The sequence below is a fragment of the Alligator sinensis genome, unplaced genomic scaffold, assembly GCF_000455745.1.
Source record: "Alligator sinensis unplaced genomic scaffold, ASM45574v1 scaffold842_1, whole genome shotgun sequence".
In the NCBI taxonomy this organism is placed as follows: domain Eukaryota; kingdom Metazoa; phylum Chordata; order Crocodylia; family Alligatoridae; genus Alligator; species Alligator sinensis.
In genome coordinates, this window is record NW_005842295.1 from 10,463 (window position 1) to 22,847 (window position 12,385).

At 49.0% G+C, this 12,385-nt stretch overlaps 1 protein-coding gene across 8 annotated transcripts in view; it reads right to left on the minus strand.

Moving 5' to 3' along the window:
* Nucleotides 1-12,385, minus strand: part of SLC12A6 (solute carrier family 12 member 6) — a 28,257-nt gene that overhangs the window by 5,790 nt on the left and 10,082 nt on the right. For 5 of the 8 annotated variants that reach the window (XM_025209560.1, XM_025209561.1, XM_006028188.3 and 2 more), the window contains 15 exons: nt 9,187-9,231; nt 7,020-7,114; nt 6,500-6,631; nt 5,797-5,943; nt 5,211-5,265; nt 4,857-4,987; nt 3,833-4,074; nt 3,352-3,566; nt 3,040-3,198; nt 2,329-2,427; nt 2,052-2,109; nt 1,666-1,840; nt 1,363-1,481; nt 1,079-1,177; nt 815-934 (listed from right to left, as the gene is read on the minus strand). In XM_025209560.1, the coding sequence (XP_025065345.1) occupies nt 815-934; nt 1,079-1,177; nt 1,363-1,481; nt 1,666-1,840; nt 2,052-2,109; nt 2,329-2,427; nt 3,040-3,198; nt 3,352-3,566; nt 3,833-4,074; nt 4,857-4,987; nt 5,211-5,265; nt 5,797-5,943; nt 6,500-6,631; nt 7,020-7,114; nt 9,187-9,231 (1,891 nt within the window). Of the gene's footprint in view, nt 1-814; nt 935-1,078; nt 1,178-1,362; nt 1,482-1,665; nt 1,841-2,051; nt 2,110-2,328; nt 2,428-3,039; nt 3,199-3,351; nt 3,567-3,832; nt 4,075-4,856; nt 4,988-5,210; nt 5,266-5,796; nt 6,012-6,499; nt 6,632-7,019; nt 7,115-9,186; nt 9,232-12,385 lie in introns of those variants that run through there. The other 3 variants (XM_014522068.2, XM_006028191.3, XM_025209563.1) reach the window with 2 other exon arrangements.

Consider the following 12,385-nt stretch of genomic DNA (forward strand, 5'->3'; position numbering starts at 1 on the left):
CTCAAGCCAGGCTGAAAAGAGAACCAGGAGTCCTGACCCCTCCCTGCTCTTGCCACTGTCCTCCCCATCTGAGGTTCCCAGCCCGACTATCAACTACACATAGTTTTCCTCTTCAGAAACACAGCAATGAACTTCAACTGTGTGGGCATGTTTTAGACCAGCGGTACAATGAATTGGTGCAGACAGCCTGGTTCCTAGCAGGGCAGACACTGGTGGTAAGCATCTAACAGACTCCCTGGCTGACAGGCACATCACAGAAGGAAAGAGCTATTGGGCCACAGATATCCTCCTCTGATCCCCAAGAGGAAACAGAGCTGCAAACAAGGAAAGGAAGAACTCAAGAAGCTGATACAAAGGAGTCTGATCTGCTGGTTCAGTACTTCTCAGCTCAAAGTGCCAGTGCTCTGCTTGGTCAGCAACTCACCCACGATGTATTTGTAGATCTGCCCTTGGAATGCAAGGGGGAAGGGCATGTGTAAGTGTTCTGAGGCCCTCACAGTGGTGATGTCCCTATAACCCTGGCCTGTTCCTCATTCAGCTGTCAGGCCAGGATCTGCATGCTCAGGATGAAAGAGGAGATTGATGTGTGCCGCAGTGCAAGCATATGGTAAGTGGCAGTGCTTAGGGGCACCTGGAAGATCTGGACTCAAATCCCTTCTCTGAAACAGACTTCCTCTGTGACCCTGGTCATTACATGCATCCAAAACACTGTGTAATTATGCTACCATAGCTGACACAGGAGTTTAGGGGCTCCTGATCCAGCATCTCAGTTCAAAGTGCCAGTTGCTTGCCTGGTCAGCAGGGTGTTACTCACCCTTGATACTCGATGTATTTGTAGATCATGCCAGCAATCACCATGGCTATGATGGCATAATACCAAGAAGAAATGAACATAAGTGCCAAGCAGATGCTCATGCCCATGAAGGAGAGTGCCCTGCAAAGAAAGATGAGAACTCTTGAATCACTACCAACCTACCAAGCCACACACACCTCCCAGGAATCAAAATATCTGGGTCTCTGTCTCAAGACCCCATTATCTACCGAGTGCCCTGCGCAGAACCCAGGTGACTAGCCTTACCAGTGATAGTAACGGAAGCGGGGTCTCCAGTTGGGGGTACGCAGCAAAGTCTGTAATGCACAGGCCAGGTTCACAAAGAGATAACACATGAGGAAGAACCTACAGACCAAGATAGATAAGGAAAGTGGTGATTAGCGGTGTAGTAGCCCCAGGGAGTGGGGGAGATTAAGGCTTGAAAAGCAGCCTGTCAACTGCCCAGGGACTGCCCCTTCCCTCCTCTGGGACCGAGGAGAGACAACCCATGGGTGAGATATGCCTCTCAATTAGGTCCAAGGTGACCTTACATAGACAGGATAGGAGCCACAAGGTCCAATGAAGCAATGAGGATACCCAGTTCAGCAATGCCTGCTGTCAAGAGCAGTGCCCATGTTGGTTCCCCGTTGGCTTTGCCATGGCCAAATACCTGAGGGAACAGCAGAAAACAAACCCATTTTAGGAAGTTGCAAATGCCATTAGTTCCAGCAGGAAGCAGCTGGATAACACAGCAATGTTGCAATGGGGTGGTTTCCCTTTTATTAGAGGTGCAGACTCCTCTGGAGGGCACCTGAGGAACAAGAAAGGGATAACAAACCAGATAACATTCTTACCCGTAGGAAGGGTATAATGTTGTCCTTGGCGATTGCCTGCAGCAGCCTGGGGGCACCAGTGAGGCTCTGCAGTCCGGCCCCACAGGTGGAGAAGAACGAACCAATAACAATGACCCAGGGTGAAGGCCAGGAGAGTGTGCCAACCACCAGATTCCCATCCACTGCATCACCAAACCTGCAAGGCAGGAGAGAGACCAGTCAGTGACTAGGAAAGGTATGCAGAGGATTCTGACAGAGAAACTGATGATACAGAAACCAATGGAGTGGGCCTGAGAGTGGGGCTCTGAGTAAAAGGGGACCCAGTGGCTGGGAACAAGCATGAAGAGACCCACTGGGAGAAGCCACAGCTAGAAAATCCTAGTAGGAACACTGGTGACAGTACTTACTTGTCCCGCAGCGCTACTCCTTCAATACAGGCCCCAAAGAGAACCACGTTGCTGAGATCTAGGACAGTCAGGAGTCAAGGAATGTCAGAGAGGGGGTGGGTTGGGACATACCTGAGAACATGACCTACACTACAGCAGATCTCCTCCTTCAGTCTTGAAACCCAAGCTAGGGACATTCCTCTGTGCCTCTCCTGAGCCAGGCTGCTTTTCCACTTACACTGACCCACTCCACCCCAAGTTCTCCAGACACAAATCTAGGACCCTTTCAGAAGGATACAGACAAAGGAGGTGGTGAGAATGGCTAGAATGGTGCCAATGGGGATGGATTTTTGAGCATCTTTCAGGTCTCCAGAGCGGTTTGAACCAGCCATGATACCTGTGGAAAGTAAAGGACACAAACAGCTGTCAAGCTGAGCAACCTGTGCTGTTATTTTAGACACCTTGGGTGCCTGTAGAAGTGTGGAAGACCTGCTCCAACATGCTGTAATTATAGTGTGTTGGAGTCGACTAATTAAGTCTTCTGGAGCGTGCTGATTAGCATACTCCAGCAGTCTCAGCATCCCTGCACTTCAAAATGGCGGCAGGAGTACTTTAAATTAAAGCTCATCAAATGAGCCTTAAAGCAGCCTTGCCGCCATTTTGAAATGTGGGATGCTGAATACACAAGATGTTGTGGGCACTTTAATTAGAGCAGTTCTTGAAAGCCACTTTAATTAAAGTGCTGTGCCCTCTCCCCCTGCCCCCCCCGCAATCCCCAGAGCATATGTAAAGACACTACTTGATCCTGAAGCTGTCAGACCCCCAGTGGGATGACTGCCTGTGCTGCCATTCAAAAGTCTGGCGCTCACTCCCCATCCTGGTCTCTGCTTCTGAAGAGTGGAAGCTGCAGGTATTCACTGGGTTGCCATTCCGGACACCCAGCTCCCAGTCCCATTTCTGCCTAAGTCTCCATGAGTCCAAGATGAGAGACCCAGGCCCCAGCTCTTACCAGTGACAGAGGGAAAGAAGATTCCCACGAGGAGGGTGAAGGAAGTGGTAATATCAGCCAGCACATACTCTTGGTTCATGGCTCCTAGCACATCGACAGAATGAATTGAGGGCTTCTCAACAATCTCCCCCTTTTGCAGATAGCTGGCCCACAAATTCTCTGCAGAGAATGACAAGCAGGTTAACAGGGCATATGGGTGCCAAGCAGGGAATCTACTAGTTAAGTGGGCCTCATACTGTCCAATCCCATGGCCACCAGGCCAAAGGCTCTCCCGATTTGGCACCCCAAAGGGACAGCCCAGTGGACACTCACCAGTAATTATGCCACTTGCCAGACCTGGGATGCCCTGGATGAAGGTGACGTTGTTGTGGGCAAAGTACTCATCGCAGGTGGCATTGAGCTGTTTGCTGGAGTTGCAGAAGAGACCCCAGAGTCGGGTGGGCACTGTGATGTTGCCCTGTTCCTGGGTTTTTGCACAGACATCTATGTGCCGACGAGAGAGTGTGCGATTTCCCAGCATGCAGACCCTGTGCAGGGTTAAGGAGTGCCCTGAATACAAGTACCCTTCAGGCCAACCTCCAAAAAGATTATCTCTTAGCAACCAGTGAACAGAACTTCACACAAGTCAATTCTGGATGCACAAAGGCCTCCTCTTAACAGCCCTGTTTTTAATCCCAGCTCTGAGCAGTTCTCCTAGATTACCAGGAGCAGAGTGAGCCCCCTCGCTCCCTCCCAACCCCCTATAACACGTCAGCCAGATCTGAGCAATGCTCCTAGGATCCAAAACACCTACGGGAAGCTGGGGGGAGAAAAGGAAGATTTGATAGCTCCAGCGTAGATGGCCAGGATGGAGACAATGACGCAGGCTAGGAAGAGCGAGGCAAATTTGTTGACGTAGCGCACCCCGACAAAGACCACCAGCACCATGAGGAGGAGGAAGGCAGAACCGTAGACCCGCATGTTGTTCAGCATGGCTGCTGACTCCTTCAGTATATCCTCACTGTGGAAGATGGCCGCCGCAGGGACAATGTACATCTGCGTAGGGCAAACAGGCATCACAGCTAAGGGCGCAGGCTTCTGCCCAGTGCCAGCCAGGGTAGGGCAACTAGCTAGATCAGGTGATCAAAGAATAAGGTACAAGTCTTCCCCGCCCCCGTTCTTTGGCGACACCAACTCCAATCCAACCTCAGGATGGGATGACTAATTAGTTCAGGGGATCAAGTAATGAGGTATAGTGCCTTTCCCCCCACCTCCAGGGCCTCAAGTCCAATCCAGTCCTATGGCAGAATGGCTGAGCTATAGGACCTGCCCCTTTAGAAGTACCAGCTCTGATGGACGACTGTATATGGTGAAACCTGTCTAAGATGGAATTGCATAGAACTGGGAAAAAATTACTTTAGACATGTTTCCAATTTACAGGGAGAACTTCTCAGCCCCTCTCCTCCACTCAGTTCTCTCTGCTACCCAGCCCCTCTCCTCTGCATGGTGCTAACATGCTTCACACACCCACATATGGAAATTATTGGCAACTTCCACAATTTACAGGATGACTCTACAAATGTGCTCCAACACAGAAACAAAGAAAATTTAGTCTTTAGGTTATACAGAATAAATATACAAATACAAAATTTGCCACAAGGTATGCCAGAACTTCTACAGGTTCCATCTTAGACAGGTTTCGCTACATTTCTGACACAAGCAACCTACATCCCAATCCAGGATGGCATCAGTTGCCTAACAGGATTCCTTGCCTAGCCAGAGGGGCTATGCTAGTAATTCCTGCTTCTGTGCATCCCTGAAAAGGACAGGACTCTCACCAGAAAGATCTCAATGGCTCCCAGGATGTACATGGCAGCAGCAAAGGTCGTACCAAGGTAGAAGCAGAGCCCCACAGCACCCCCAAATTCAGGGCCTAGTGCCCGGGAGATCATGAAGTAGGAACCCCCAGCTGGAGAAAGAAAGAGAGACACAATCAGTCAGGGTGTGCTTAAGAGATGGGGATGCTGGTCCAAAAACTTCTCCATATAAATGCTGAAGGGCAGGAGTGACTCATAAGACAGGGGTCAGGAAGGAATTGACCTTCTGTAGAAAGGAAATGGTATGGGGAGAGCAGAGACTAGACTGGAAGGTCTGATGTGGGGGAGGGAACCAAGCTACCACATCACACTCACCTGGTACAACTCCGTTGGTGGCAATGGCACTCATGGATATGGCTGTCAGTAAAGTCTGCAGAGAAGACAGAATAAGATAGCAGGAAGCGCCAATACAGGAATAGCAAGGATTTACCTAAAACTGAACTGGTGGCCACTCATCCAACAGAAACCCATCTCCATCTGGGGTGAGATGCACCAGCTCTGTTACAGTAACAGTTTGACAAGGATTAGGACAGGAGGGGACAGAATAACAACAGCTGGCAGATGGTGGGTACATGGAGGCAGAATCACAGCTTTTGAAGTAAGACTAGAGCAGGAGACCAGGACTCATGCTCTTTAAAAGTAGTCAAGTCACTCACCCAGAGAACAGGATGATCCCCCCAAAGCATAGTACTATTCAGCACCACATAGGGGCACTGTGACCAGCCTGGATCACAAGGGAAGAATACCCACTCCTTCAAGTGCTACAGGAGGGCCAGCAATGACTAACTGGACAGCACCCCCTTCTTGAGTCCTTGAAATACAGCACCCATTAATGCCACACAGGGATGCTCACTGACTGCAAAGAGCGAGTGCGCAAAGGGCAGAGAAGGCCGACACTCACACAGCTACAGCACATGAAGACAATGGCAAAGGCCTGCAACACTCCAGCTGTGCCCACCACCCAGGTGAGACGCAGGAAGAGGATCACTCCAAAGATATTTTGCAGGCAAGGAAGGTAGACGCCCATGAAGGTGCCCATCTGGGGGATCTGCAGGCAGATAGAAGTTAGAATGAGAGAGGTTGAAATCAGAACTCCTGTGTTCTTCTGTTCCAGTGCTGGAAGACAAATGTGATAAAGTGCTTCAGGGACAGCAGACTTGGGAGTCTAGGGCATTTATACACATACTTTTTGGTCCTGACACGCGCCAGAGATCTGCTGTTTCAGAGCAGACTCAATTAATTGTGCGCTGTGCTGCATCACTGCACTGCATCACACGCAGTTGTATAAGCAGCAAAATGTGTGTCAGTGTGCAGAAAATGAGTGGTGTGCTTTTCAATGAAAGCACCTTCTACGTGTTTTAGTCCAAAAGTGTGCTGCCACCATTTTCTCAGCACTGATGTGCATTTCGCCACTTATACAACTGCAAGCATCGCAGCACTGAGTGCTTTTCAAAGAGCCTGGCACTGTATCACTTGCATGTGTAAAAATGCCCCTTGAGTCCTTAAGCAACTCCGAATCCTCTCAGCCTTTCCTGCCATCCCAGCCTTGGATTACTTCACCCACCTCTATCAACGCCCCTCAATCCCAATCAACAACCACTCACTTTGGTGGGTTTCTTCTTGCCTTCCGTGATGTTTTCTGCCTCCTCATGCTCCCGTGCCCCCTGAGTCAGGTTGGTGTAGTTTGCCATGCGGTTGAGTAGAGAGGACACCTTAGGCCTGGTGTCCATTTCCTCCTGCAGAATGAAAAAGACAGAAGGAGATCAAGGGGGGAAACCTGTTCCAAGTACTGTATAACTGCTTCAGGCTCCTTGAAGATTCAGATGTTCCATCAGTCACTGCAGTGGGGGAGCTACCCCAAGTATGACCAGTCTAGCAGAGAATCCACATACCGAATAAACGGTTAGGTGAGTAAATCCCCTCTCCTATTACCACACGTGCAGCATGAGGCCCACACCACAGAGGGGACAAGGGGAACAAGTAACTTTATTGGCCCTGCATTACTATGAAATGGACTCTGCAGGTGCCAGAACCGATCCGAGTGGCAGCATTCAACCCCCTCAACTTTTCTTGAGACTGCCCTCCCCATCCTGCAAGCAGCAGGCCATAGATCTCTGGGAGTACCTCAAAGAGTGCCAGGTTCTTGTCGAAGTACTCGTCGCCATCCTCATAGTTGCTGTTATTGAGATAGTTGTGGAGATCCTTTTTGTGCCCAGGATCTGGGGAGAGCCAAGAGGACAGCAGGATTATGGAAAAGCCTTGTCTAAACTGCATCAATGTGGAGGGGGCTTCAGTCTCTGTCCCTGCAGGGAAGAACAGATCCTAGCCCCGTGCAAGGAGGTGGAATCACAGATCATCACAACCAAGACACTAACATAATAATAATAAAAACAAAATCACTAGTGTGCCATCAGGAGTCAGCTGATCCAGGCTCCCTCCTAGCACTAGGGCTGCGGCAATCGCACAGGCACCCTGAAACTTATTCATCTCTCCTGTGATAGATGGAGAATGAGGTACAGCACCAAGAGTCAAACCCTGGAGACAAGATTCCCAGGCACCTCTGCTCTAGTCACCAGACCTCAGCTTTAGCCAAGAGTCCTGGCTCCCAGCTTCCCCACTCTAAGCTTTAAACTCCTCAGCCTGTCTTAACCACTGCTCCCTGCTTCCCTGAGCTAAACAAGTCAAAACTCAAGGTGGCACCCTGCTAAGACTAAGAACTTTAACTTTCCAACCCATCTCGTCTATAAAATGTGCTTTCATGACAGGCCTGCTATATATCTGTCTCCTCTTCCTTTGCCATGAAATCATAGGCAGGTATCTACAATGGGGAAAAAGCAAGGCAGGAATATGCAGTTGCCTCTGCAGCAATCTTCAAGAGGTTCTGACTCCTTGGGGAGCCCCCTGCAGGTAACAAGCTTTTCAAGGCATAGGCTGGAACAACCCAGCTCCATTTGTTGTGGGCTGGATAGCTTAGGCGATGCATCAGCAGTGGGGGGGCTTTCCCTGTGCCCTCACCAGGGCTAGGAAGTTGCAAGCTGTGCCTGTGCTGGCACTGCTTCTCCCAGCCCCTCAATCCCAGCTGTGCCAAAAGCACAGCTCCACACCAGCTAGAAGCTACACTCATATTGCAGCCTTGGGGGGAGGGTGAGGGGAGAAGAACAGCTGCACTGTGGGCTCAGTTCCTTGTTGTTCAGCCTTAGTACAGGCATAGGCATGGGCACAAGCAAAGCCCTATGGGCTGGAGCCTGTGGCTATGTGGACTGGATCCAGCCTGCGGGCCATATGCTGCCAACCCCTGCCCTACAGCCACAATTAGTCACCTATTGCAGAGACATATTTCCCAGAAGAGCCTCCTCCCCCCTCAACTGCCACGCTTTCTGCAGCATGCTGCCTCCCCTGACCCAAAGCCATGTATACTGACCTTAAGGTCATGTCACCCATTAAGGGCAGCTTGCTTGTTAGTATATCTAGCTAGTGCCAGGGTTCAGCCAGCATCTGTTTGCTACATGCACAGCAAAGTAGAGTAATGCTGATTAATGTCTTCCGATGCTGGACAAGGTCAACAGAATGAGAATGTCTAACACATGAGCTCCTGAAACTCATTCAACTTGTCATGGGCTCCTGACCAGAAGAACCAACCTCTTACACACATACTGGGGCAAGCTACATGGAGCATGATGGAGAACTCAGCCATGTCCTCACACAGTGCTGATCCCTAACAAGTCTAGGAAGCAGGATAGGGCTCAAGAAGATCATCTTCACTTGCAGTCAGGGCTGGCCTCACTATCTCTGTATGAACCTAGAAACTGTGCTAAAGTGAGCATCACCCAACACCCCCAGCATCTTAAAGAGAACAGAGGAGTCCTGTCTTTCAGTTCCACCCACTCTGGCCAATAGTCCACATGTCATCGCTGACTAGTAACAGGGGACGTGGAAATTAGTGACTGCAAATATGCACAAAGCTATGTCTAAGTTCTAGGCTGAATATTTTGGTTGCTGACTCCTGCAATGGCCTTAGAGTAAATACAGAAATAGAAGAATTAGTATACAGATAACAGAAATTACTGTCTTGCCCTGGGGTAGCATACTGAGAGGTGAACAGAGTGGGCTCATCCACACCTGCAGGGGCATGTACACACACACACACACACACACACACACACACACACACACACACACACACACACACACACACACACACACACACACACACACACAGACACACGTACAGAGCAGGGCGTATCCTTGCCAGCACAAAAGGACACAGAGAAAGTCCTCGGCAATACCGTACCTAAGAGCTGACACTGCTCCCCTGTGATGGAAGTTTGACTCATGTCTGAAAAATCAAACAGAAGTTGGGAAAATATGAATCACAAAAAAGAAACAAAAGAGATACCGAAAAAAATTATATATTCTGTCCTCCTGAAACATTACCAACAAAAGGAAATTACGGTAGGTATTAAAGAAGGATTTCAAACCTAAAAATATTTGCCATAAAAAGAAACTGAAACAGCTAGCAGGGTGAGGGAATGGGATATGGAGGAACCAGGTCTAAGAGGAACCAGTTTGGATCCAGTCTCATGGCTGGGTCATGGCATACGTCATGCAGCCTTTCCCTTCTGGGGGTACCAGCTTGGGAAGTCTTTCCTGCTAGCAGCAGGATAGACATTTGTCAGTCTTCCACACACAGCAGAGCAGATCCAATGGGTGCTAGGAGCTCTTGTCTCCCATCAGACCTTTCCCCAGTCCTGACGCCCTCAAGCAATGGACAACACCTTGATGGAGCAAAGGGGTGGCTGGTCCGAGGGCAGCATGACTGGCTGCAATTTGGTGCAATGAGCTGTGAATCAGATGCTAATGAAATACACCTGCTCCTAAGGATACTGGAAGTTGGTCCAATGAGTGGGTGTGTATATACGGGGTAGGGGAAGGAGGATCAATTGACAGACTACCTGCTGCTAGGAGAGAAAGAAAAAGGGAAGGGGCATTAGAAAAACAAAACCAAAAAAAACTCAAAACAAAAGCCAGAACTGCAGACCCAACAGATCCTTGTTCCCCTCTTCCCAGCTGGGACTGGCCTCCAGCACCCCCAGCTTGGCATAAACAAACAGTGCCTGCCCAGTTGATGAGGCAGCGTCTGGCACTCAGATTAGGGGCTTTGTCTTGCTTGTTGGGAAGTGCAACTGCCCAAGATAATAGGGGATTACACTGAAGCGCCTGGGACCCTGTTCTTCCGGTAGCCAAAAAAAAGCCAATCCAAAACAAGCATATCCTCAATGTTGGCTCAGTACTAATTCACTGCAAGGAGTTGATATTGCATGTTACTTGAGATGTGACCCTGTTTTGGCAGGGGAGGAGGGGAAAGCTGCGGGCAGAAAATGTGAGACAGGAATCTTTGCTTACAGGGAAAAAGCTTCCCTCTGGTACTGGAGGTTGAGGTGAATACCGTCAGACACCACACAACCTGGGTGTTTTTTTTAAATCTCAAGTCACGATTCTTTAGCCTGGCAACCAACACTGGTTACTGATCCACAGAACTCAGTAGACTTTCTATAAGTCACTTCCCAACTCACGCTTAGACTTTCCAATTGGAAAAAAGACTGCGAGACCCAAAACCCAGGTCCTTATGCTTTAAGCACTTATGCTAAAAATGTGTTTCTTCCCAGAGCTGGGAGTGAAACCCAACAGTCCAGGCTCCCAGTATGCCATATGAATGGATAAGCAGAGCTGGTATCATCTCACCAGACAGATGCTATGTGCTTCCATAGACTAGCACCTCTACTTCAAGCAAGCAGGCATTTACCCTGACAGAAGAGGGCCAGAGGCTGAGCTTGGGATATAATCCCCAATGCTAGTGCACACACTATTCTCAGGTCTGTAGCTGGCCAGGGTAATTTGGGGAGATACCATCTTCTTGGCCTTGAATGACTCAATTTAGTCAGAGAGTGAAGGCCTGTCTCTTGCACTGCAGGCAGCCTGACCTGGGTGAGTCTAAATGCCTCCAAACACAAGGATCTAGGCTACACAATTTGTGCTGATGGGGGATTGCTGTCTGGCTTTCCACCCAACTTGCTCCTTTGGCCTTTTTATTATTAAATTTTGTTTCCAGGGACAAATCAGTTCCAAATGTTGACTGAGCAGAGCTCAGTTGGTCAAGTCTGCATGGCACTACCACCAGGAAGGATAGAATTAGTTAGCTGCCAGTGAAAAGTACAAAGTTGGCAGCTCCTAATGCCCAACTCCTCTACATGAGCTCAAAACTGGGAGAATTGCAAGGGATCACATCTCCTATGTACTGCTTTATCCACCCTGCACCTGCACCTTTTCCAACCAGGGAAGATTTGTGTTAGGTTAGAGATAAGTGCCTGTCACAAAAGGAGTCCTGGAGTCTTTGCTGTAAAAAAAATAAAAAAAATAAAAAAGGAGACAAATAGCAGCAAAGTTGAATGAAAATCAGTACACAGGATTGTTTCATAAGGAAATTGGAGGAGGAGAAGGATCAGTGAGTCAGCCTGAAAAAAGAAAAAGTTAAAAAAAAACAAGGTTTTTTTTCCCCCCCACACGACATTTCATAATTATTCTAGCTTCACTAATATCCACCAGGGTTATAAGAACACTGCAGGGCAAGGGCACACCCAGCACCAAAATGCAATTGTTTCTTGGGTGGATCCTGGAACATGGGTAATCTTCTACACATGATCCTGCACACAGAGCCTTCACATGGTGCCGAGATGCAGCTACCTGGGGGAGGGTGGGGAGTAGAGGTACAGGATAGTGGTGTACCAGCCACCTACAAGAAGTTGGAACAGGAGTAAAGGAGGAGTCCTGGTATGGACTGAAGCTTCAGGGGAACAGGGAGAAAACCAAAATAAAAATCACCCAATCTAGCATTTGGATGTGGCTTGGACATAGGGTTTTCTAACCTAGCACAGAGAGCAGGAAATTTATGGCAAACACAGGTTGACAATACACTTACTGTCTTCCAAAGACCCGTCAAGATCATCTCAGGCAGAGGCCCCTAGGGCCCATGAGAGTCTGCATGCCCCCTCTCAGAGCCCTTCTTCGAGACCCCCAGCTCCCCATAGCACCTCTTTCCCAAAATCTACAGGCCTGATCCTGACTCAATCGTAAAGGTTTTGGGGCACAATTCAGAAATCTTATTAGGAGCTTTATACACAACACCTTCCTGTCACCAATAAATAGAGAAAGAGAGATCTACAGCAAGGGCAGAACTAGCACAGAGATCCTACAGCAAGAAAAAGCTCAAAATGGCACTCGGAAGCCCAGGCACTGTCGCTCTAAGCCTTTAGGACCTCACTTCCCTCCCATAAGGGATGATTGAATCAAGGAGTTTGAAATGCCATTGCCCCACCCCCCTCCCGCCCCAACATCCTGACTGCAAACCAATGGAATTAGGTTTCTTTGCTTCCTAGCCCTGGTTGGTGTTTAAACACCTTGCCAAGTCCTGAAAAACACCAGGAAGACAGAGC